At 39.5% G+C, this 25548-nt stretch overlaps 1 protein-coding gene across 2 annotated transcripts in view; it reads left to right on the top strand.

Moving 5' to 3' along the window:
* Positions 1 to 25548, top strand: part of CALCR (calcitonin receptor) — a 138272-nt gene that overhangs the window by 71042 nt on the left and 41682 nt on the right. For both annotated transcript variants that reach the window (XM_063303638.1, XM_063303639.1), the window contains exons 3-7: positions 5385 to 5538; positions 11207 to 11317; positions 18118 to 18230; positions 20552 to 20643; positions 21008 to 21134. In XM_063303638.1, the coding sequence (XP_063159708.1) occupies positions 5385 to 5538; positions 11207 to 11317; positions 18118 to 18230; positions 20552 to 20643; positions 21008 to 21134 (597 nt within the window). The remainder of the gene's footprint in view (positions 1 to 5384; positions 5539 to 11206; positions 11318 to 18117; positions 18231 to 20551; positions 20644 to 21007; positions 21135 to 25548) is intronic.

The raw sequence follows: 25548 nt of genomic DNA, 5'->3' as shown, positions 1-25548 counted from the left end.
TCCATTTCATCCAGAATCCTCTGGAGTTGCAACGCCAGCACATTCTCAACCGCCTTCCCTAAAAAGGGGAGGTGGGAGACTGGACGAAAATTGTCCAGCACAGTTGGGTCCAGCAATGGCTTCTTGAGGAGGGGGTGCACCAGCGCCTCCTTAAAGGCAGCTGGAAACACCCCCTCTCCCAAGGATGTATTAACCATTGAATGGACCCAACCACATGTCACCTCCCAGGCTGCCTTCACCAGCCAGGAGGGACATGGATCTAAATTACAGGTGGTGGCATTCACAATACGGAGGATCCTGTCCACTTCCAACAGGATCAAACTGTTCCCAGATAACTGGGCAAGAACATTCCCTTGGCATCTCCACCGACCCTGCTCACGCTTGGAGTCCAACTTGGAGCGAATCCGAGCGATTTTATCCTGCAGATGCTCAGAAAACTCTTCCACACGGCCCTGTAGGTGGGCCACTGGGCCCATCTTCCCCAAAAGGGTACGTGTGATCTTAAACAGGGCCGTGGAGCAGCATTCTATGGATGCAATAAGAGCGGAGAAATATTGGTGTTTCGCCGCTCTTACCGCCACAAGGTAGGCCTTAACAGCAGCTCTAACCTGTGTTCGGTCGGATTCGGTCTTTGTCTTCCTCCAGCGGCGCTCTAGATGTCTCTTAAGCCTCTTCAAAACCCTCAACTCCTCCGTAAACCATGGGGAATGTCGGGTTGGATGAGGCAAGAGAGGTCACATAGGAGCGATCCTGTCCAAGGCCCTGGCCACCTCCCTATTCCAGGTAGTGCCCAGGGCCTCCGCTGGACTGTGCAGCAGATCCTCAGGTATAACCCCCAGCTCCCTCTGAAACCTCACTGGGTCCATCAGTCACCAGGGGTGGACCAGCCAAATAGGTCCTCCCTCCCTGCGGAGGGGGGCAGCATAGGAGAATCTCAGGGTCACCAGGGCGTGATCTGACCATGACAATGGGGACAGATCTACCTCTCCCCTCAGATCACATTGCCACTGCTCCGACAAGAAAACCAAGTCTGGAGTGAGGTCACTGTCTCGAGTTGGGTCCTGAATAATCTGGGACAGGCCCATGGCTGCCATGGTTGCCATGAACTTCCGAGCTGCCTCCGAGGCCTGCCCCAGGGAAGGCAGATTGAAGTCCCCCCAAACCATAGGTCTGGGGAACTCCACTGCCAACCCCGAGACAGCCTCCAGCAGCTCAGGCAGGGAGGTTGCCACGCAGCAGGGAGGCTGGTACAGCAGCAACACTCCCAACTGCTCTCGGGTACCCAACTTGAAAAACAGGGTCTCACAACTGGCCACTTGTGGAGCAGGGCCCCTGAAAGCCACCAGAGACTCTCAGATGATAACCGCCACCCCTCCTCCCCTGCCCTGGGGTCTCGGCTGGTGCCACACCTGAAACCCAGCCAGGCACATTTCCGAAAGGGCTACCCCCCCTTCTGGGCCCAGCCAGGTTTCGGTGATACACGCCAGGTCTGCTCCCTCCTCTGTGATTAAATCACATATGAGGGGGGCCTTGTTGTTAATGGACCTGGCATTAAGGAGCAGCAGCTGGAGACCAAGAATCCACTGACCAGGGCCTGGGTCTGAACCCAGAGGGTCGGAACACACCACCGGTAACAGACACCGGGGGCATCTTCCCCAAAGATGGCCCACTCTCCAGTTCCCATCATAACATTCCCGACCCGTCACCACCTCAATAGTACACCCTGCCCTATAGCCCCCAGAGTTTCCAGGCCCAGTTGCCTCTACTCCCAGACCTTCAGGAACCCTGGGTGGGAATAAGGGTGTCCTCCTCCACTCACACATCTCCAACACTCAATCAATCCCAGGGCAGTGGCCGGCCCCACAGCACACCAGCTCACACTCTCGGCACTGCAGGAGCCTGACCAATGCCTCCACACTCTCCCTGTGCCCCCCTGCCTCAGCCTCTCTCACTGGTCAATGGGAAGGCACTTCATCCGTTCCTGCCCACCTCCTGTCTCTCACACAGGGGTGAGCACCCTTACACACAATTACACAGTTCTGGACTCCCAAGTCTCTCACACTCAGGAGGTAGTACCACACGCACACTATACCACACGCACACTGGAGGGACCCTATTAACTACCTGGGCAGTTAGGGGAATGACCCATGCTCCGCACTAACTCCCTAGTCCACACCGCGGAGGCCTACACGCCAGTGGCCATCACAGTTATTATATCTCTTCTGCAGTTGGAAGCCATTGACCCAGCCCTACTCAATCCCTCTTCCCCTGTCTTGTGGACTTCGGTAAGGGGCCAGAAACCATAAAGGCTCACCGCCCCCCCCCCCCACCTACCAAGATCTTCATCCAGGGAGTTCTGGTACCAGGGCCAACACTCATTGGCCCTATCGTCAGCCACTCCACCAAGGGCTCACTGCCGGGGCCCAGAGAAAACACCAGGGAAGATGTCAGGGCTCAGAAAAGACACCAAGTCTGCTGCTCCTCACTGCAAGGCCACCGCGCCGCTGAGCCGACTCCGCTGTGCAGTTCGCTGGGGTCCGCCGAGCCGCCAGGGGTCAGGGAAACGCTAGGACTCTCCTCCATACCGCCCGGGCCACCATGCGTCACGTTGCCCAGTTCCAATCCACCCAGGCCCCCCAAAATCCTCAGGGTCTATCCCCGAGCCTGCCGGACCTACCAGCATCTGGCAAGCGCCAAAAGCACGGCGTGCCTCAACCACTCCATCCCAGGGATTCCGTCCATCACCGTTTGTCTCCTCCAGCAGCCCAAGGTATTACAGCTGGGGGAGTTGAGGGTATAAAGCCGGGAGACTTCTTCGAAATATTAAAGTCAGGAGACTTCTTGTCATGAGTAAGGACACTTCTTGTCCTAACAAGCAGGAACCACACTGAGACGAGGAATAAGTCTCTAGTGTTTTATTACTGCTACATTAGACAGAAAATCCTAACAAACTGAAGAAGCGTGAGAAAACCCATACAGATAAACCCCCAAAGTCAAGGCAGGTCTGTTCTGTGTCTCTTTGAATGACTGCTCAATTCCTCACTACTATGCATGCGTTTTCCCCCCTGGATAGGGCCCCCCTCCTGCTCACCATCAGTGCTCATGACACTTCTCCCCAGCCAATCCAACCAGTGATTGGGCGAGGGGCTGATAGTCAAAGCCCAAAGAAGCCCCAAACTCCATGGAGGTTGGAAATCTCCCCTTGGAGTGGCAGCAGTCAGCGTCTGCCTCCGGTCACCATCTTGGATTTCTTGGATTTTAAGTACGCCTTTGTCATTTAAGTCTTGAATCATTTGCCATTGAAGAAGCACGTTCAATCTTAATAAGGGGTTTTAACTAAACTACACAATTCAAGAAAGAAGAAATAAGCTGGTACAAAAATGTATCTGCTGCATTAAATTCTACTCAGGAGTGTAAAGCTTTGTACAGAAATACTGTACATCCTGATACAGAGAAAAGACAAGGCAAAAGTATGTTGCATTTTAATAGGGCAGTTCTATGCATGTTTACTTGGAAGTAAGCCTCACTGAATTCTGTGGGATTTTTCTATCTATCTATCTATCTATCTATCTATCTATCTATCTATCTATCTATCTTAAGAATTTGGGAGCATCAAATGCTAGATGCATTCAGCAAAATAACTTTCCTTTTTAAGAAGTCGTTTGCATTTCAATGGAGCAAGGTATTCTTCAGCTATGACAACATGCACATATTAATCTACATATTAAGGCTGTGCAAAACATTTGAAAGGGGTACATGGGTGAATGCATGCAGAGAGCCAGGCACAGTGTTACAAAAGGCACAAATGCTTTAATAGTTCAGAGAAAGAGGCTTCATTTGTGCCCCATTCCTTTACATGACTTTCAAATGATAGGCACTACCCTGCTATTTATATCTTTTAACTGAATACATTCTGCAGATTCAAGTAGAATGAAAGTAAATAATTGGCAATTCCTAATGCCTAAGCCATCACTGATTGGCATGGTTCATGCTTAATATAAAATCATAATGTGATTTGACTTTGGCTTAGCCCTGCATGGTGAATGAATCCACCCATTATTGTTGGAGATATATAAAAACAGGCTGCTGCAGCTTGTTCAGTGAACCATGTTTGAAAAAAATCTATTCTTCAATATTAGAATCTCAGCACTTAACAGCACTTGACTGACCTTGTGTGGTCTTGAAAGTTAAATAGAATCAGGCCTGGTTAATGTTTGGATGGGAGGCCAGGGAAGTCCAGGTCTACAGACTAGGGCTACCTGATCTGAGCTGCAGAAACCTAATTTGGTAGCTGTCCTGTAAACAAGACTGAGAGATTGAAAAAGTATCCCAGAAGGCAGTGGCAAACCACTTCTGTATTGTTGCCAATAAAATTTCATGGATGCATGCATGAAGTCACCGAAAGTTGAGTTTGATGTAAAGAATACTATTTTAGTTTTATATATGAAAACAGCTATCTAATATAAATATTATTTCTCCAGCCTAACAGAAAAAATCTCCAATATTATTCTTCTTGTATTTTTTGATATTCCTGAATCATAGCTAATAGCACTGCCCAGCTTCCCTTTGATTACCTGTCCTTGTCAAAAACCTTGTGGATCCAGGGGAAGTTACCCGGAATCCCCAGAGTACCTCCTAATCCATCTTCTGCCCACTCATGCTTTGAATAATATCACTTTAATTTAGGTGAATACACACTGTATCATTACGTTATATGAACAAAGATAAAATATGCTCACTCACAATTAGCTGTCCTGTGAGTACGTGATACATTCCATTGCACCAATATGTGAAACATTGTTCTGGCACTGCATGTGCTCCAAGAATATGAAATAGTTAGATTAGATAAGTATTTATTGGTGTTGAGAAAATGGTAATAAAATAGAATGTGACCAAGGAATTGTAGCTGTGCTATTGAAATAGAAATAGTTTGGAGGCCCGTTCTTTTTTTCTTTCCAATGTCAATTTAACAACATAGTCAAAGAATACAGTAAAAAATAACATCTCTACTCACAAAGATGTGCTCAAAAGCCACTATATCTTGGTACTTTCATTAAAAGGAGAGAGAAGAGTTTGAAGAGTCTCCACACCAGACACTGCAGTGAATGAAGATTCCAATACAGCCTTCTACATGGCTTATTTCCAGAAAAGGATGTGATAGAAGATCTGCCAGGGAATCAAGGCAAACAATCATGTAAAGTTGCCTTCAGTCCTGCATGTTGCCAGCTCTAAAGATACATGTTCCAGAGAAGGAGTGCATTGTATGCTTTCCTGGCAATTCTTTCAACCCCCTTCACTGAACAAACAGATTAAAAAAGCTTTGTTTTTCATTACATTCTCCTGGCGTAACTCACAAATATTAACAGATGTTTCTTTTTGTACAGAGAATGGCTCCAAGTTTCCCCGCTACTGTAAGTTATGCCGATCCTACCTTAGAGTCTATAGCAACGGAATATTCAGCGATACGCCAGAAAATAGTAGATTCACAGTTCAAATGCTACGAAAGGATGAACAGAACACCTCCTTACAAGAAAAAAGGTAAAGAAAGAGAGAAAGAAAGAAATACACTTTAAAATTATTATTTAATGCATTGCTGGGTTTTGGATTGCTGAAAAGAAAAAGTGGGTAAGGGAAAAGCAATGTGAACATAGCTATAAAGGCAAAAATGTCTGATAATAAATAGCAGGCTGAAAATCTCATGAAATTTTATAAATAGTGAAAGTGTCAAGTGTAACCTTAAATTACCTGTAACATTTCTCTAAGCAGAAAGCTTCTTCATTTTGAAACTGTGTTGAATACATTCTGCAAGGCCACATTTCTTTAAAACTAGGTTGGTGATCACATTTCTAGACCTTGACCCCATACTGGCCTTTATTTTCCATGGTTCACTGCATCCTAGTATTTTTTGTACTGTCCTATATTGAGGTTTGGGTTGTGGCAAGATTTCATAGACAAAGGAACAGATACTATTCTCGTACCAATCAGTTGAATGTGGACCACAGACTATTGAATCTTTAATTGAAAGCTTCTTCCTTGTATTTTTTTGTCCTGTTACTGCTTCTTCGTAAGGAGATTTAGTGATGCTTCTCTTACCCCTTAATTAGTCATCATTTCATCTCTCTGGCTATGACACACCAAGCCATACAACTCCCCAACTACATTTTAGCCTAGTGTGTATAAACCCAACCCTAGAGTTCTTTTGATTGTGCAAATCCAGAAAATGATCTCTGTTGAATACATTATACTTAGCTATGGAGGGATGTATCATATGAATAAAACCTGTTTATCTGTGTTTAATTGATTACTTCCTTTCATTATTTATACAGAAACATATTCTTGCTCTGAAATAGTGCTATGTTCTATCAAAAAAAAAACCAAGAACAGATTTTAGTAATTAAGATTCTTCCCCTCAGCAGGGAATTGAGACTAATTAAGAAAAAAAAAGTATTTGCATCTTTGCTGAATCCAAGGAGGTCCTTCGTGCATTCATCTCTGTAGTAGAATGAAGCAGCTCATCTAGCTGGATATTTAAGTGGCTAAGTAGTTTTAAAGTGCTAGCTTTAATAAAAGAGAGATGCTATTTGGTGCCACATCATACTGAATAAAAGAAGCAGAACAATCAAAGAGATTAATGAATGCTAGATGTAAATAACTATAAATAAACTTTTGGCTCCAAGGAAGGGCATCAGTGATGATATAGTACTTTATCAAGAGCTGTGTGGAGCTACTCCATGTTTTGCTTTTCACTTTTCAAAAGAGCAACTCCTGATGTATGCTGAAAGATTCCAGTGTGAAAGCAACCAGTTATTGGTCCTGAATATTCATTGATTCCTGGAAATCAGTGAACAGGGTAAGGAGCACAGAGGCAGAGAGATCATCCAACATACAGCTTGTACAGTATACAATATTCAGTTGCTGACCAAAATGTTCCCCTCGCTAGGTAGTGCCATACTTCTGCGGAGAAGAAACCTAGCATGATAGACCATAAATGTAATTCGTTTGGCTTTGATTTAGACCAAGACAATACTTTATTAAACTGCAGGAATCGGAGAATGCCTTATTTACAGTTGGTGGACTTCAAAAAATGTTTAGATTCTGACCTCCCCCCCCCACCATCCTGCAAAAAGTTGCAAAAATATGTATTTGTAGAGATACAGATATGTAAAAGTTGCATAAAGAGGTTGAAAGTGTATTTCAGTGCTGAACATACTTATCTGAATGTGTGCGATCAAGGCATTTGTCTTCATATTTAGGATATCCCCTCCTTTCCTCTTCTACTTTGACAATATTTTCCATAATAGTTAGTATTCTTTGGTGGTGGAACACATTCTGTACACGAACAAGTAGTTTTGAGGGTTTTTTCCCCCTAGAAAACTCAACCAAGAATGAGTTGGTGGAGGGGCTGTTTGGCTATAGAGCCGATGGTGGTTCCTGGCCTGCCAACATGGCCTCTTACGTCCCAGCCAGAAAACCTTGAGGGCATTCTTGTGTCTCCTCTTGCATCTTCTCGACCTCTTTCAGGGTATATTCTAAGATGGTCTTCTGCCCCTGAAATTTAAAATAGCCCAGGAAAAATTTCTTGTGGAGTAAAAAGGCAAACCAATAAATATCATCTGGCCACATGTCCTTGAAAGGTATCCGGTCCACTTCAAACCACGGAGGGCGCATTTCATCGCTTTCGGTGGGGTCTCCGTGAAAACTGTCAGCGTGAAGGTATGGACTTCAGCTCGGGATTGCCTACAAACTCAAATGAATTGTATCTTGTACTGGTCAGTGACTGTAATAAAATCAATTGAATTGAATAATTGACCAAGGCAATACAAATAGAGGCACTTTCAAAGAGAATATAGCTAAACATATGTTTCAATAGAACCTACTATTTCAGATTATTTACATGCATACTTATTCGCATACACATTTCCCTCCTGGGGTAAGGAATGTTATACAAAGTGAAGAAAAGGAGTAAGAAATACAAAGCCAAAGAAATTACAACATGAAGAAAAAGGTAATTAATGAAAATAGCTAAATATACAATAGATGAATGTAACTTTCTCTCCTTGCAAAACTTCTGTACATAAATTTATACATTATATTATTTAAATTTCTCCCCTGTTTCTTTTTGAGGATCTCATCAGCTCTATCCAGCACTGACTTCCCTGATCTTTCCGTTCTTCAAACCTATTAACTCTTAAATATTTGTGATTTGTGATTCAGTCCTTATTTACATTCTCTGTATATGACCAAACGACCTCAGTGTACTTGCTTCCTATGTTCTTCATTTACTTTAGTATTCAATCGACTTTCATTCAACACCCATTCATTCTTAATCCTACTCTTCTTGTAGCATGTATAGTTTCCTTAAGTGCCTTATTCTCATTGCATTCAGCTTTTACATTTCTCCTGCCTGCCCAACTTTGACTTCCATGTAACAAAGTTGAAAGAATTATGCTCTAATGCACAGCCATTTTTGTTCTTTTGACAAACACTTAATTTATTATGATGAACCACATACAGTAAAGCCCCCTACCAGTCTGCCAACATTTGAATGTCTTAAAATTTCTCTATTTTCCCATCTTTGGTAAGCATTCTACCAAGGAATGCACATTCATTTTGACCATTTTTATATAATTAATACATATTATTTAGAGTAGGAATTGTGGTATAAGACATCTGGAGGATCATTATTAATTTCAATAGCACCTTTAATGATCAGCAGATGTGAAAAACTTAATACTTCCATTCCCACTGAAATCCTGACAGTATGGAACTTACTTTTGTACAATATTTTTGAAAAGCTTTGGAATTGGGATTTCAGTCTCGTAAGGCAAGAGTAGTAGATATTATTGATATTATAGATATTCTTGATATAATGAGTTAAGCAAGGTACTCTAACAAATACCGATAAAGGAGTATGTGGATTTTTTCCTTTGAGGTAGAACAGTGTTTCTCAACCTTAGCAACTTTAAGATGTGTGGACTTCAACTCCCAGAATTCCCTGGCCAGCTTGGCTGGCTGGGGAATTCTGGGAGTTGAAGTCCACACACCTTAAAGTTGCTAAGTTGAGAAACACTGGGGTAGAACATACTCAAGAGAAGGCCACTGAATCTTGATATACCTCTTACGCTCATTCCCCTGCTTGCATGCCATCCAAAGCCTTAAAATTGTGCCACGTATAGCAGGGGTCTTTTTAGCTCTCAAAAATGCTATCTTCCCCAGTAGAGGAATAGTAACACAGAGTGCCTTATATCTTTGCTAAATGAAAAAAATATCACTGTTAAGGCTGCATAATACAGAACTGAACTGAAAAGACCTATGCAGATCAAAAGAAAATAGATTATTTTAATGAGGCAACAAATAACTGGGGATAACAAATAAGCAGATTGAAAGTACATATTGTGTAGAAATAAAATTAGTTTTTATTCTTCTTTTTCAAAAAACCCCCCAAATAATGTGTAACCTGTTTTATTTCCCCTGGGTGAAAAACTTTTTATAGCATATTGGAAAATACAAATGTTTTTCATTTCATAGAATGACAAATCTTTTCAAAATTAAAAACTAAGCCTCCTACATAGCTGACTGTGCTGTCTTTCATAAATGTATTTTGGTTGCATTTTTGTGCTGTTGTTAATCTTTTCCACTAATTCCATGATAGGGTTTTTTCATCCAGCACAAAGCCTGGAAGAAAATGTGCTCTTTCTAAAAATATGATTGTTCTAAGATGGGGTGCTGCTGTCATGACAAACTGAACAACATTTTAACTTCTGAGTTTCTAAGGAAAGAACATCCATCCACAGTGACATGTACCTCCCCTCATGAGAAAAATGCACCTGGAACTCCTTTCAAGCTGCCCATCAAAATCATTTGGTATTTTCGTAGCAACCCCAAGGGTGACCAAGCATTTTAGATATACTTAACAATTCTTACCACATGTCTTGGGTTCTAATATCATTTAGCCACAAAGCTATATATATATATAATTGTTGTATGCTGCCCAGAGTCACTCTTGTGAGATAGGCAGCCATATATATAAATATATATAGAATTAAAAAACATTAAAAACTATAAAACAGAAAAGAAAATTATAGGCAAAGAATGTTAATAATGAAGCCACCTCACTAGAGCACCTGTCCCCTGAGGTCCCCAGGCCTGCTGGCATAAACAAGGTCTTGATGGATCTTTGAAAGCTCAGGAGTGATGAGGCCAACCTCATCTTTGGGGGGAGAAGGTTCCACAGTGTGGGTACAACAGCAGAAAAGGCCCACTGCCTAGGGCCTGCCAAATGAAGCTCCCTAGATGATGGAACCCATAACATACCCACTCTGCCAGATCTAGTGGGATGAGCAGATGAAAATGGGGAGAAAAGCAGTCCGTCAAACAACCTGGTCCCATGCCATGAAGGGATTAAAGGTCAACACCAGCACCTTGAATTGGACCTGGAAGACTGTAACCAATGCAGCTTGCAAAGCAGAGGTATAACATGTGTTCTACCAGAAACACACGTAACTGCCCACTCTGCCACATTCTACACCAGCTGAAGTTTCCAGATACTCTTCAAGGGCAGCTCCATGTAGAGCACATTGCAATAGTCCAACCAGGAGGTGACCAGGGCATGGGTGACTGTGAGCAAGACCCCTCAGTCCAGGAAAAGGAGCAACTGGTGCACAATATGAAATTGTGCAAAGGCCCTCCTAGCCATTATAATCAATGGTCCCTGTTATAGTATAAACTTTTGGCAGTGACCACTTAGCTATGTCAAATCTTGACTTAAATTATGATGGATTCCATTTAAGTCACCCTAATCTCCCAGCTTGAAGGGATGCAATATGAAATCATCATCATCATCATCCAGCTCAGGTGACAGAACTTAGTGATCTTGGCAGATTTCAAAAAAAGCTAAGCCAGGTTGGACCAAATTAGAAATTGGATGGGAGATATTAGGATATCCCAGGACTGTAGGCCATACTGCAAAGCTAAAAAAATATCTCAGAAGACTGTGGGAAACCACTTCTGTATTGTTGCCAGGAAAATTACTGATGTAGTCACCAGGAGTCAAGCCCAACTCAAAGGAGTCTTTATCTTTTAATTTAAAAACAGCAACAATGCAAGCAGTTTCTGTGAACATTGTAGACATTTCTCTGAGCTTAGGAAAGAAGGTCAGTGTATTTCCCCCAAAACTATCAAGCTATATTTTTTTCCAAATTTCTAGGGCTGTACTGTAACCGGACCTGGGATGGATGGCTGTGTTGGGATGATACACCAGCTGGAGAATATGCTGACCAGAATTGTCCTGACTATTTTCAAGACTTTGATCCAACTGGTATAGTTCCTTTTGTTACTTTCATTTGTAGGATTTGGAAATGAAAAGAGAAATTTATCAACTTTAAAAGTAGGGATGGGTAAGAAATCTGTTTAGTTTGCATTTACATGTCACAACTAGTCACATATGCTGGAGCAGAGTTATCCTTTGTGGATTTTTCTGATTTCTCCAAATTTTTGATGCAGTTCTCTCATTTTTAAAATATATGCATTAGCACATGAGAAGGGAAAATTACTTGCAAATATTCCTATATGGAAGGAAAATGCATAGAACAGAATGTATGTGACTATGCATACACATGTGTATAGATAAATTGAAATCCAATCTGAAAACAGAAAAATGAACTTCCACTTTTAAAAAATGCGAATATTACAGTAGTAAAATAAATGGGGGTAACCATTCGTGTTTAAAATCAAAGGGTGTTCTTATACCTGAACAGGTTAAATAGCTTTTATTTATAGCATTACTGAGTTCTACCCACATCTGCATTGAACCTGAACATAATGTTTTGCTTTAAAGCCTCCTGCTGTTTGTCGTATTGGTGTGACCCTGCAATCCAGAAAATGCCATTGTTTATTTTGCATGTCAGCCACCTTTATCATTGTTCTATTGGTAGTGAATTAAATAGCAGCTGCTAAAACTGCTTCATTCATGTGAAATGAATGCTATTCCTAATTTTTCTGTATTTTATTATCAAAAGCTGCTCTATAAACTGAAGCAAAAAAAAAAATCTCAAACTCACAGTTCTTTATGGGGGTATGGTCAAAGCAATCAACACGATAGCCACGATGCTATGCTTGAAGTTCCACCTGTTTTATGTGCGCTGTAGAGCTTCAGTTACACCATCATGGATACCATCTTAACTTTTTTTTTACCAGACCCTGGAACACCTCTGCCTCTTGTGGGTCATTCTTATTACTGTTCCTAAAATATCATAGCAATGCATGTACTATATCCCCCCAAAAGATTGATAAATTGCACTTTCAAGCAAATTATTAAAGAGTGGGTTTTTTGTCCAGGCTACCATTTTGTAGTTTCCGTGCACAAATGAGTGTGCATGTTTGCTTAGCGTAGCTGCAGCTTCCGTGGTTGTTCTACCAGCAAAACTGTATTCTGTTATATGGGTGCAGATGGGAAATCTTTAAGTCTGCACTGACATCATCTGAAAGACCAGTTGAGAGATGGGAAGAAGGTAGGATAAAGCTAATCAAGGGCAAAAGAAAATGGGATTTCCACAGTTGTAGAGTAGGCGTGGGGGGTTTCTGCCAAGGGATTGCTTTCAGAAGTAATAATCTCTTGAAGGCTGAGATGCCAATAGAGCCAATTCACATTCACATTTTCTTTCTATGGCAGGTTTTCATACTGTGCTAAACCTCATCATGGTTGGTTGGCTTTTGGTTTAGAATATTGTGTGAATGTGCATATTGATTTCTAAAACATGTTTTTATTCATTTATTGGTGGCTTGTTCAGTAAGCTGTGATATTAAAAATACAGTTGTGCTCAACACGGGGAATATGCAGTCTGTGACAAGCTTAAGAATCTTTAGTTCCATAGGGTTTTGTGGTTGGTTGGTTTTTTACACTTCCTCACATTCAGGCACATTCTACTCATTCAAGTATACACACTTCTGATTTCTCTCTTGTTTTGCAACAGCACCTTGTGCAGTGGAACAGCCTGTACCAAGGGCACTTAAACTAAGAAAAAGACAGCCTGCAGTCTTAGGCCACAGGCTGCTAACTTCAGTTGAATAGAATAGGGAAGTTCAGCAGGACCAGCTCCAGCCTGCCCTACCGAAACTGGGCCATCTGTTTATTTTCCAGATACATGCTGAAAGGACTAATAAGCACTTCCTGCCACTTGAGGAGATGCATATGAGTTGTATGCATAGCATGCTGGCCTTGTTGAGGCTAATCATCAGTAAGGTTTGCTGTGACCATTGTTTTCAAAATGACTTAGACAATATTTTTGTTGCTGACGGTAGTATAAAAATGCCATAAATAATTCAGGTGAATTGGCAAGCAGAAATTAATTAAAAACAGAAATAAACACTTCGGAATCTTCTGCCAGATTCAGACAAAACACTAGTGGTCTTCTCTCAAGTTCAGACAGAAGGCAAACATGAATGTCCAGAGTCTTCCACGTGGCTGTGCCAGAAGAAGAGGAGGAAGGAAATAAGCAAGCCCAAATTTTGCTGCATCTCATTTTCATCACTGTAAAGAATGGCTCCTGTGATGTCACATTACATTTTGTTGTAGTGTATTTATCATCACTGAGAAACTACTTCATATTGTGACACGCTGCAGAATATTATTGACCAAACCTAAACCAAATCTATTTGTATCTTCTGCATTTTCCTGTCTCCTGAAATCAACACAAACATTCTTAGATTAATTAATTTTGTTATTTATTTATTTATTTATTTTATTTCTATAGCTGCCCATCTCAACAAGTGACTCTGGGCTGCTCACAATCATAAAAACTATAAAACAGTTAAAATAATTAAACCAATTAAAAGTACAAAATAAATATATATGGTCACCAAATAAACAATGCATGGATGTTAATATAGCCAAGAAATGGGGCCCTTAACACACTCTGGGCCCCAGTCCCAGGCACATCACCAGGTCTTCACAGCCTTACGGAAGGCCAATGGGATCAGGGGCATCCTGATCTCTGGAGGGAGAATATTCCAGAGGGCAGGTGCTACAGCAGAGAAGGCACGCCTTCTAGTCCCTGCCAACTGACATTCCTTGGCTGATGGGACCCATAGCATACCCAACCTATCAGGCCAAATTGGACGGATAGAAACAAGTGGGAAAAGATGGTCCCTTAGGTAACCCAGTCCCAAGCCATGAAGGGCTTTAAAGGTGACAACTAGCACCTTGAATTGCACTTGGAAAAACATCAGCAACCAATGCAGCTCACGTAGTAGTGGTGTTACATGCATTGAATATCTGACACCATTTACTACCTGTGCAGCCGTATTCTGTACCAGCTGAAGCTTCTGAATGGTCAGGGGCAGCCCCATGGAGAGTGCATTGCAGTAATTCAGATGGGAGGTCACAAGGGCATGAGTGACTGTGAGCAAAGCCTCTTGGTCTGGGAAAGGGCGCAAGTGGTGCACAACCCGAAGGTGTGCAAAGGCCCTCCTAGTCATGGCTGCCACCTGCTCTTCAAACAGGAGCTGTGAGTCTACGAGGACCCCCAGGTTGCACACTGGGGTATTGCCACCCCATCCAGGACCAATGATGGAAAAACCTTGTCACCAGAAGGCCCACATACCCAAAGCTACTCAGTATTGCTTGGGTTGAGTCAAAGCCCATTGCACCCTATCCAGGCTGTTACAGCATCCAGGCACTGGGACAGGATATCCATGGCATCACTCAGGCGGCCTGGGGTGGAGATAAAAAGCTGGGTATCATCGCATATTGATGACATCTCACCCCAAACCGTCAGATCACCTCCCCCAGTGGCCTCATGTAGATGTTAAATAGGAGAGGGGAGAGAACCGAGCCCTGAGGCACCCCCCAAAGTAGGGGACGCAGGCTGGATCTCTCCCCCACTTTCAACACCGACTGGAACCGACCCCAGATGAAAGAGGAGAACCAGCGCAACACTTTGCTGCCCACCCCAACTCCCAAAGCTGGTCCAGAAGGATTCCTCTCTGCCTTCCAAGTGGTTTTCTAAGCAGTTGAAGCAATTGAGAGGAAAAATAAATGTTAATATAATGATCCCTTAGATATCAATGGAATAGCACTCAATAAAAATGTAGTACATTGTGTTCCATCAGCTTTAAGCTTGCTTGAGATTTCATATGCCTTCCAGCTTTAGATAATCTATACTCTGGATGATTTAAAGAGTGCTTATTCCAAGTGTTTCTAGATAAAATGCGCTGCTCCTTACCAGAGATGAACATGCTACCTCAGCTGTTAGTCTTTCACTGTTTTATTGGTAAGAAGGGGAATAGAATCAGAAGAAATATGTTTATGTTTTGCCTTTCCTTTAAATGGTTATCGGATGAGAATAATTTGGAATATATGGTAAACAGCAATAAAATATGAAGTAAAAACTGTAAAAAGAAAACAGGAAGAATCAATGGTGGCAAAATTTACAAATCAGTTTATTGTCACAAGGGCTATCGGAATAAAAACTTTATTGCTTACTGTTAGGAGCTGACCAAAAATAGAATAAGGAGATCCAAAAGCTGAAGTCAGCAACCACAAAGGTCCTCTGTTGGTTTTCCAGTTTATGCAGATGGTGATGAGTACAAAGGACATCTCCCAAAGATTTTGAAACCCAGCTGTGCATATATAGTAAAATGCAGTCCATCAGACAACTCAATCCCCAGATGTGCAGGACTTTGCATATCACAAACAGCACCTTGAGCAGTGCCCAGAAATGGATCAGGAGTATTTGAAGCTGTTGTGATATGAATGCTGCGTGTCCGTTATAAGGGGACGTTATTATTCGTAGCACATCTAGTATGAAGGCCCAGCAAAAGGTCAACAGAGAAGCTATTAAAAACCATCAGAAGATTTTGTCTCACACTGTTTGGGAGTAGCAGAGAATTTGAAGGACTACTTTCGCCAATATAAACTTGCTTGTCAACTGAGAGCAGTTTCAAGATACCTGAGGAGTTAGTTGAGTGGTTATCACAAAGAAGTCCTTTTCTATGGTGTTGTCCTAACATTGGAATTTCCCTTTCTAAGTTATTCTTTAGCATAAAACTGGTAATGAAACATTTGTAAAAAGAAAAGCAAGCTTGGAGAATACCAAGAACCCAACAGAACCTATCCTGAGCTTTTAATAGCACTGTAAACCTTGTTCAGTGTTTTTATTTAAATGAATAAACAGTTAAGTTGCATTGGCACTGCTACTGTGATCATTTTCTCCTAGGAATATTTAGGATTATTCTTGCACTTTTAAAGCAAAACCTGTAAAGCTATTTATTGGTGTATTTAAGTGAAAATATGAGACAGTTTCAGTAAATTATTAAGGGAGCCTGATAGTGGAGCTTATATTCACAGCAACAGGGATATGAAGGAAGTTATCCCCAACTTCTTGGAAGCACTCAGATCTCTCAGAAGAGTCTTAGTCTTAGCCAGCCTTTCTTAACTTTTGACCCTGGAGGAATCCTTGAAATATTTTTCAGGCCTTGGGGAACCCCTGCACATTCAGGCTCAAATATAGGCCAGAATTAGAAAATCACTATATTTTTTCCATGTGTAGGCCTGTATATATGCACTAACAATGTTCTTAAACTAAAAGAATGAAACTCACATCGTTAATGTGAAGTTGCCCAAATTTGAAATGAATTTTTAAAGCAATTGTGATCTCCCAGGGAACCCCTAGTAAGCTCTTGCAAAAGCCTGGGGTTCCATGGAACCCTGGTTGAGAAACCCTGGTCTAATCCTTTACCTCTTTCTTTTCACTCTAAAGACATGTGGTGTTAACTTGCAAAATTAATTTGGTACCAACGTTAAGGAAGATTTGAGATGCCAGAAATAGTGACAAATTGCTAATTTCTTGGGTTTGAAGTTTCATTCTTGGGAGAAACTGCTCATGGGATTTTCTGCCTAAGCAGTCACAACAGTGTAATCAATCTTGACTGCTATGCACTTGATATGTGGGAAGCCATTTGTGAGACAGTCAAATTTCATCACGTTCAGCAAATACATTAGCTATTATATGAGTGTAATTAAACAAACTAGAATTTATGACAGTAGGGGGCTCTGTTTATGTGAAACCTGGCAGGTGTGTAAGTATGTAGCTGTTGAGAGAATAAGGAATGGCCTTGAAGTACAGGAGGAAGAGCCGCTAACAATGCAGCGATCAGACAAGTGTGGCTTGAGCCCATTCCAAAAAACTAATTTGAGTAAATGTCCCAGACTCCCTAATATACACAAAAGATAAAGTGAGGGACGGGGAAGCACATTCAGACTTGCAAGATTCTCTTACTATAGCTGTTACCATAAAAGTAGTCCTAGACCTATATGGCACTGGTTTTTTTGTCTGGTCTACCTTATAGGGCCAAGTACATTGTAGTACGTAGGGCTCTAAGTATACCTTATAGGGCTAAGTATGTAGTTGTAAATTATAGGGCTGAGTACATTGTAGTACGTAGTATGCAGGGAAATAATAATGTAGCAATGATGGCATTAGTCCATTGATCAAATAATTATGATTGTGAAAACTGGTGGTGCAGCTACTCTGGCCAGCAATGAGGTGGCATTTTCAACTGTTGAATAAAGAAAATAGTTCTTTGGCCAGGTCATATTTAAGGCAAGGTATCCTTTCTGAAATTCTTCATATTTGCCTGCCTGCGGACCTTCCCCTTACTTTGATTAAGGATGAATAGTCCCACTAAAGTGAGAAAATAATAATCAGCTAAGCGGGAATCAGAATTAAAATGTAAACAACCCTATCCATTCTAATGCATTAAATACAAATAGGCCACAACTAATCCACCCTCATATATGTATGTGTGTGTGTGTGTGTGTGTGTGTGTATAAAATGTTATGTTGAGTCTGTTACTGAGGCTTAAGACATGCAGGACAAAATACAGTTGAGCAAAATATATCTTGTTACAGGAAGCTGTTAGGATACTTTCTTTTTAATGATTTGCTACTTTACCATGCTGAAATGAAATGGCAATTCAACATAGTTTGTCTCACTGATGTGATAAATGATTCTTCTTTAATTCCAGCCCCACTTAATTAATGTATAAAAACTAATGGGCTTTAATATATAAATACAAGCTTCTCAAATGAATTACATCCACTGAATTATTAATTCACAGAAATGGCAACAAAATATTGTGATAAGACAGGAACTTGGTTTCGGCATCCTGAAAGCAATCGAACCTGGTCTAACTACACACGGTGCAATTCTTTTACAAATGAAAAGCGTAAGGTAAGGGGTTTAAATTTTAGTACAATTTCTGCTGCTACCTAATTTTTATCTATCAATTTTTTCGATATTATCATGGATGCAATATAGAGAGATACAAATGCCTTTTCTCTGTATTTCAGGCTATGTTCAATTATGCCACAGGAAATCAATGTTCAACTCACAGGTTTTATACCAATCCTCCCAGGGTAACACTTTGGAGGCCCACAGTTCTAGACCCTGAATGGCTATTGCTTAAAATTGAATGAATCTACATGCTGTGAACTGTAGGTTCCAAAGGCAATCTTTTCCCTTTATTCTTTTCACCATTATTGTCACTAATAGCCAGGAAAGCTCTTTGGCTAAGATGCTGACCCAATTGGGGGGAAGAAAGATGAATACACTTTCCATCTGTATTTCATCCCCTCAAAAACTGATAAGGTTTCAAAATTCTACTGTTCATCCATAAAGTTGGCTGTATTGACTTGGCTTTAATGAAGTCAAAAATGACAGCATTATAATCCATCTGGTGGTGAAGCTTTCTGAGCATACTTCCCTTACATGATTGATGAGATGCAATCAGAAAGATGACTGAATTTCATCACTATGAGAAGAGGGTATCTGGAAAGCCTTCTATATTCAATATAATGAGATAAGTAATTGATCACTAAAATTTGCAAGGAAGGGAATGCATTAAGTATTTTAGGGAAAGAGGTGGGTATATTTATACAGCTTTCTTTATATCCTTTCTTTTTTTAATGTGACCTGGACTGGATCTTCCATTTTTTTCATATTGTGTCTAAGCCTATGTGTGTGACATTTAGACTGAATGATGGCTTACTTATTACGTAGTAATCTGAGAAAAGTCTAATTAGATTTATATGAGATACTCTGTAAAATGCTAAGGAAACTCTGTGACCTTTAGTAACAAGAAATAATTCTCAAGGTTTTATGTAAATCTTTATGGATTTGACTTTTTTATGGCCAATTACAGAAGTTTGTCATGACACCTATTAAGAAGATTGTTCATGGGGGAAAAATCTTACCATAATTAGCCCTAAATGCAGAGAAGAATGAAGGAGAAGTAATGTACAGCAGAACATGGGTTATTTGATATGGTTTTGGACAGATTCCCAAAGGAGTATGATAGATGTCCACAGTCAGATGAATGAGGGCCCCAAAATAGATAAAATATCAATACTTCCTGTAGGCTGGACTGCTAAGTTGAAAAACATTCCGGAAAATAATAATGGCAGACTCTTTCTATAATACTGCTTCTGTAATACTGCCAAGAAAATTCCATAGAAGCAGTCACCAAGAGTCAAGTTTGACCTGACTGTATCTTTACATTTTTTTTTAAGTGTGAGTATGCAAGTATTACAGGGTGATAAATATCACAAGGGGTGATATTTCCTATCCCCTCCCAGGATTTTGATCTGACCTGTATCACCTGTATTTATCTTAAAGCAATAAAAAAGAACAGAAACACCAGCGTAGCACTATGCAATACTAGTATAATGTTAAGTATATTATGTTAATATTAATGGTAATGTTTTATTTGGTTCAATACTATGTTTAATTAATGCAATTTTTCAAAATGACTAAATCAAAAGAAAGCTCCAAAAAAAAGTAGTAGATCTGCTCCATTACATAGGATAGCTCAAGAATTTGTCTTTATATTATACATTATATACCTTATAATTTTTATTTTAACTAATAGAGGTTGAATGCCAATTATATTTGGTTCTATCCATTGATCTAATTTTGCAATTCAGACATGGCTAATTTAGGAAATGAAAGCACGTAATGAAAGAAAAATACAAGATCATCTCCAGAAACTGTAGGAACTATGTCAGAATGAACTGAGGCTTGCAAGAGATATCAAACAACAAAAGCTATTTTGGATGGTTTTCCTGGTTGGTTTCATTGTACTCTGCAATCAGCAACACCCTAATACAATATACAATATGTGAACCTTGTTCCTTTGCAAAAACGTACCCTCATAAGAATGAACGTGGAGAGTCTTTTGAGGAGTCAAGAGATCCTTCAGGATACTTCTACCTACTGGTATAGAGACTAATTGTGTGTGTGAATGTATTTTTTATTTTATATTTATTTATATTTCAAATTTCCATCACATATATGCATGCATATACAAAATGGTACTATATAATATACACTTCGTTAATATGAACCCCATTTAAACCATCTTTAGAGGTGGTTACACATGAAGTAAAGGATACCTCAAAGTTCTGGGGTCATTGCTACCATTATTTGTATCTCACAATAATTTCTAAACCACCTCATTGTTCTTCATTTCTTATTTAGTCTTTTTTTTATTTCAGATGGTTTTCATAGTTTATTACATGACTATAGTAGGCCATGCATTGTCTATAGCTTCCCTGTTGATTTCCTTGGGGATTTTCTTCTATTTCAAGTGAGTATATCCTTCAACCATCTATTCTCTCTTACTGCATTATGTATGTAGAGTTATGGGCGGTACTTCTTTGACCCATGCAGTTCAGGAATTTGCTTACTGGCCACATTGGCTTACAGGTGATTTTATCCAAGTGCTATTTGTGCCAATTCTCTATAATAGCAGTACCATGGTACTTGGTGTAAGAAGGAGGGAAGTTTGTTCCCATGGCTTCACTGCCAGCCATATTTTTTCCGACTGCCCATGTCAGGTTGCATATTTCAGAAAGCACTGCCAGCATGTTCTCATTATAAAAGCAACTTCAGAATCAATTATAATAATATATTAGATTTTTAATATATTATTTGTGGTGCATGTTTTTCAGGAGCCTCAGCTGTCAAAGGATAACACTGCATAAGAATCTCTTTTTTTCTTATGTTCTTAATTCTGTGTTTACACTTGCCCACCTCATTGCAGTAGTGCCTGATCGAAACCTGGTCAAAAAAGATCCAGTAAGTACTGTTTTTCTTCACCTTGCATAAATGAATTTAAACACTGAAAGCTAAAAGACCTTACTGCCTTATTGCCACAGCAATAAGAAAGTTATCCCCTATTCAGAGAGAAATACAGTGTTGCAAGAACATGGATTTGCCCCTGAAAAAAATAGGCTCAAATCAAGTTTATTTCTTTCCAACTAGATCCTGATATTAAGCCAGAAATTCTTAACTTCATAAACACTAAACCAGGAATTCTGGCTTAATAAATCACAGTGTGGATTTGCAACATACTATTGCATGCAATCCATGTTCCTACTTCACTCTTTGCTTAGCTTTGTGTTATATCTATATTAAGACTTACGATTTACTGCACTCCATATCTAACCCAGGATTGATCTTCATTTGCTGACTTATTTGAACACAATAAGTCATAATCTTTAATTTGAACACAACAAGAGCTATTTCCTTCCTCCTTTGTGTAATTGCTCACACAAGGAATTTAGGGGAGGATTCTTGGCTTAAAATTATATGTAAACACGGCCTTACTATGGAGCATGTTTCCACTCCATTATGATGAAAATAGTGATTGGCTTCAGGACACATTGGGCTGGAGAAATTAGCTCTTGTTTTTGGAGTTTGATTTGTATCCTTCCCTGCATACAGTTCCATGCTCAAACAGAACTCCTAAAGGCTGCATTCAGTTAAGCCAGAATGAGACTAGTTTGGTTTTGGCTTAATGTTGTAGAATAAACCATTATTTGTTTTAGGATAGTAAACCATACTATGAAACCATAATCTATAGTTTTTATTAACTTACTTTTTGCCCTTGTGTTTTAGTATAAAGTGTGAATAGTTCATGGTTTCTGTGCTTATTCTTGCTTTGTTTTGGATCTGCATCCAAGTCTCTGAATAATCCACAGAAGTACAGTATAAGAACAACTAAAAAGGATGGTAAAAAAACCCAGAATTGGTTAAGGAAGCCATTATTTATTTTATCTGCAAGATGCTGGTTGATTTAACAAACCAAAGTTAAAAAACCAATGGTTTAGTATGATTGTGAACACAGTGAAATAGCTATTTCAAATACTATTTGACTATTCAAATACTTGAAGCTGATTTGAGAAAATAGCATCAATAGAACAAATACTAGATCCAGAAATTTATAATCTTGTTGCCTTATGAGATTAAATGTAGGAAAGGAACAATAACTGGATGTGGAATGCATTCTTGCATGTACATAGGCCCAGGTTCAAACCTTAGCATCTGTGGTTAAAAGTTCTAGGTAATATACAATATGAAATACCTGTTTTCTGCCTGGAAAGGTTGAGTGGTTTTTGACTTGAGATAAGGTAGCTTCTTCTGTTCCTCAAATACCTAGCTAGTTCCTAAACTCAAACTAGAGAGCCAGTGATAGATGAAGATCCAGATACATACCCACTTTCAACCATAAAATCTCACTATATGATTTCAAGTGAACTGGTACCTCTCAGCCCACCCTTGTTTGTTTTGGAGGTGGAAGTTGGTGGAATTGTTTTGGTGGGGTGGGGGATGGGAAGTTGGAAGAGGGTCTGCTAAATAAATGACCCACAGGACCACATCTCTCCAGTGGAATCAGCCTGACCACTTTGATTGTTCCAGCAGCTGGTTGTCTCCCAATTTCAGGAGGTCAAATGGGCCAAATCTGGAGGTGCTATTTTTTGGAAATTGGCTGGCTTTCTGGTATACTGTCCCATGGGATTTTTGATTGGCCCCAATGTCAATTACCTTCCAGAAGCCACTGAAAATGGGAGCTTTTCCAGAGAACATTTGGAGATTGACACTAGATACTGTTTTAGGTTGTAAGTTTTGTATTTCTGATTTTTAGTACTGTGTATTGTCCGTCTCATATTGTGAACTGCCATTTATTATTAGGGTGGGATATTAATTCAGTCAATCAATCAGCCTCCTTGAGCTCTTGGAGAAAAAGCAGGAAACAAATTTAACAAATAAATATACTCTGCCAGACATTTCCTGCAAAAATTCCGTGTCATTATTTGAGTGTCTCTTCTATTCAGTTAACCTTTAAAGAAAACAGCATGGAAAGGGTGCTTAATGTGTGTATATTTACATGCAAATTTATTATAGAAATTACATGCAAACATTTATGGTAAATGGAGTTAAAAGTACAATTAATAACTTAGTATCATTCAAGTCAGAGAAGACTTTTATATAAATGTCTGAGAATGGTTGCCAGATGAGAAGGACAGAGACAAAGAGGACTTATGGTATGATTTATGGAACAAAAAAAAAGGTAACTTTTCTGTATTACAGTACTGCAGCAAAAGAAATACATACTGGAGCTTTTTTCCCCAAAAGGTATATGTTCATATTTTTCAAGCAAAATTCATGAGTAAATTTTTGTTATTTTGCTTCTTTCCTAATGTTCCCTCACAAATGTCACTGTGTTTGTTTGCATGATCATGTACAGTAAATGTGCATACGGTATGGTAAGAAAAACAAGCTGGGGAACTCAGCTTGATCTGTCTTTAGTTTGTATCACTGAACAGCTTTGGAGTGTCTGTTATTTTTTCCAGTCATAGCTAAAGCTGAATATCTTAAAGATAGTTCGTTGGAATTTCTAAAGTGTAATACCTGTACAGACATTTCAAGTCCCTGAATCATTTAGATAGATTTTCTGTCTCATGAAACCTTCATTTTACAGGGCTGAGATGTGTGGCATATATCTCCTGAAAAAATATCAGGTATATATATTTGTCAGGACATAGACATATCCAGACTTTCTCCAGTGAAAGGCAGAATGTCATCATGAAGTCTTATCAAATCAGACAGAATAAATTGGTTCCAACTAATGCTATTTTCAGTTGGATTTTGTTTAGGGACTGGTTGCAAATAGGTATGAGCAATAAGTCAAATATAATACCATTCACTTTGTGATTTATCCATCCTGAAGTTAATTACAATCTAGTTTGGATAAGTTTACATTAAATTTTAATATTCTGTTATAATGGTACACAATTGGCATAGGTGATAACAGAAGAGGCTTTCTGTGTACTTTTGTTCAGAAATAATTTTTGTGATTATCTAAAATGTTTATTGAAATGGGCAAATGGGATGAATATGAAATGATGGGTATGTTGGCAGCAGAACTGTGCAGACTTTTCAAATGTGCATGTGAAGTCTATGCAATGTGTAGAGAATTCAGAAATTGGAAAAAAAGGACAGAAAACTGTTCTTGGCTGAATGATATATAAGTTAACCACATCTAAATGTAAACTTACTCAAAACTAGAGATAATATTTTGCTTTAGCTTTTTATTTTTTTTTATTTTATAAAATCAGTTTCAAAACAATAAATAATAATGATAATAATAATAATTATTATTATTATTATTTAAATTCTCTACTTAAGCTTATCTCTCAAAATTAATATAATACCAATTAGCTGTTTTCTCTTTTACCTGTGACCTTTGGTTCTATTTGTATGGTTCAGACCAGCTTCTTGGCACATCAAATATCTCTACAGTCAGTACATGTGACTCACTCCCCTTCTCTTTGTGCCTGTTTGGTACAACTTGTGAAATAATACAAACCTGTAAAATAATATGAACCTGTATGAATTATAGGTATGTAATTTCAATACCCAGAACTGGTGAATTCTGCAAAACATCAGGTTCCTGATGATGCATACAGAGCACAGGAATATGTAGGCTGAATCATAACACCTGCGGAGCAAGCAAAATCCTCCATGAGGATTTATGACAACTACAGGACAGAACTCAATCTGTAATTACACCTCATCAGGTTTCAGCCAAATTATTTATCTCTATCAGGGATACATATTTTTTTTCTGGGCTAAAAATGTCATCTTTGAGTAGCATGCTGGGGGCCATGCCATAAATAGTGGTATGACTGGACAAAACTAAATCTGATTTCATTTCATTAAATCATATATTTAATAATCTTCCACTTATGTTACATTAACAATCCTAATTTGGCAATAGGTTCAAGATTATTCTAACTCAAGACTTGCAGGGTCCACAGAAGTGTTGGGACCTCAGGTGGTACATCTCTTGTCACTTTTATAGGCTGGTTTTTCCAAAAGCCAGAGTAACAAGGAAATTGATGTAATTGCCCTTAAAGTATATAAGTGAGAATCAGTGGGCTCTTACTTGGTTGTTCAAGATTTTTTTAAAAAAAGAAATACTTGACCAAATAATAAATAAGCTGCTGGATATAATCTATGCCTTCAAAAGGAGAAGTAGCAGTAGCAGTGAGAGATGTAACCACTTCAGTTACAGTTTTAAATGAAAGCCTCCCACGTGAATGAAGCTTTCACTGAGTCAAAACTGATCTATTAGCTCATGAATCCAAACTACTTGTTTTGAAAAACTGCTTGTTATGACAGCATCTGTCAAGAGTCAAATAAGTGG

Source organism: Candoia aspera, chromosome 4, assembly GCF_035149785.1.
Source record: "Candoia aspera isolate rCanAsp1 chromosome 4, rCanAsp1.hap2, whole genome shotgun sequence".
Lineage (NCBI taxonomy): Eukaryota > Metazoa > Chordata > Lepidosauria > Squamata > Boidae > Candoia > Candoia aspera.
Note: the sequence above shows the minus strand (reverse complement) of the source record. Positions and strands in the feature narration are given on the sequence as shown.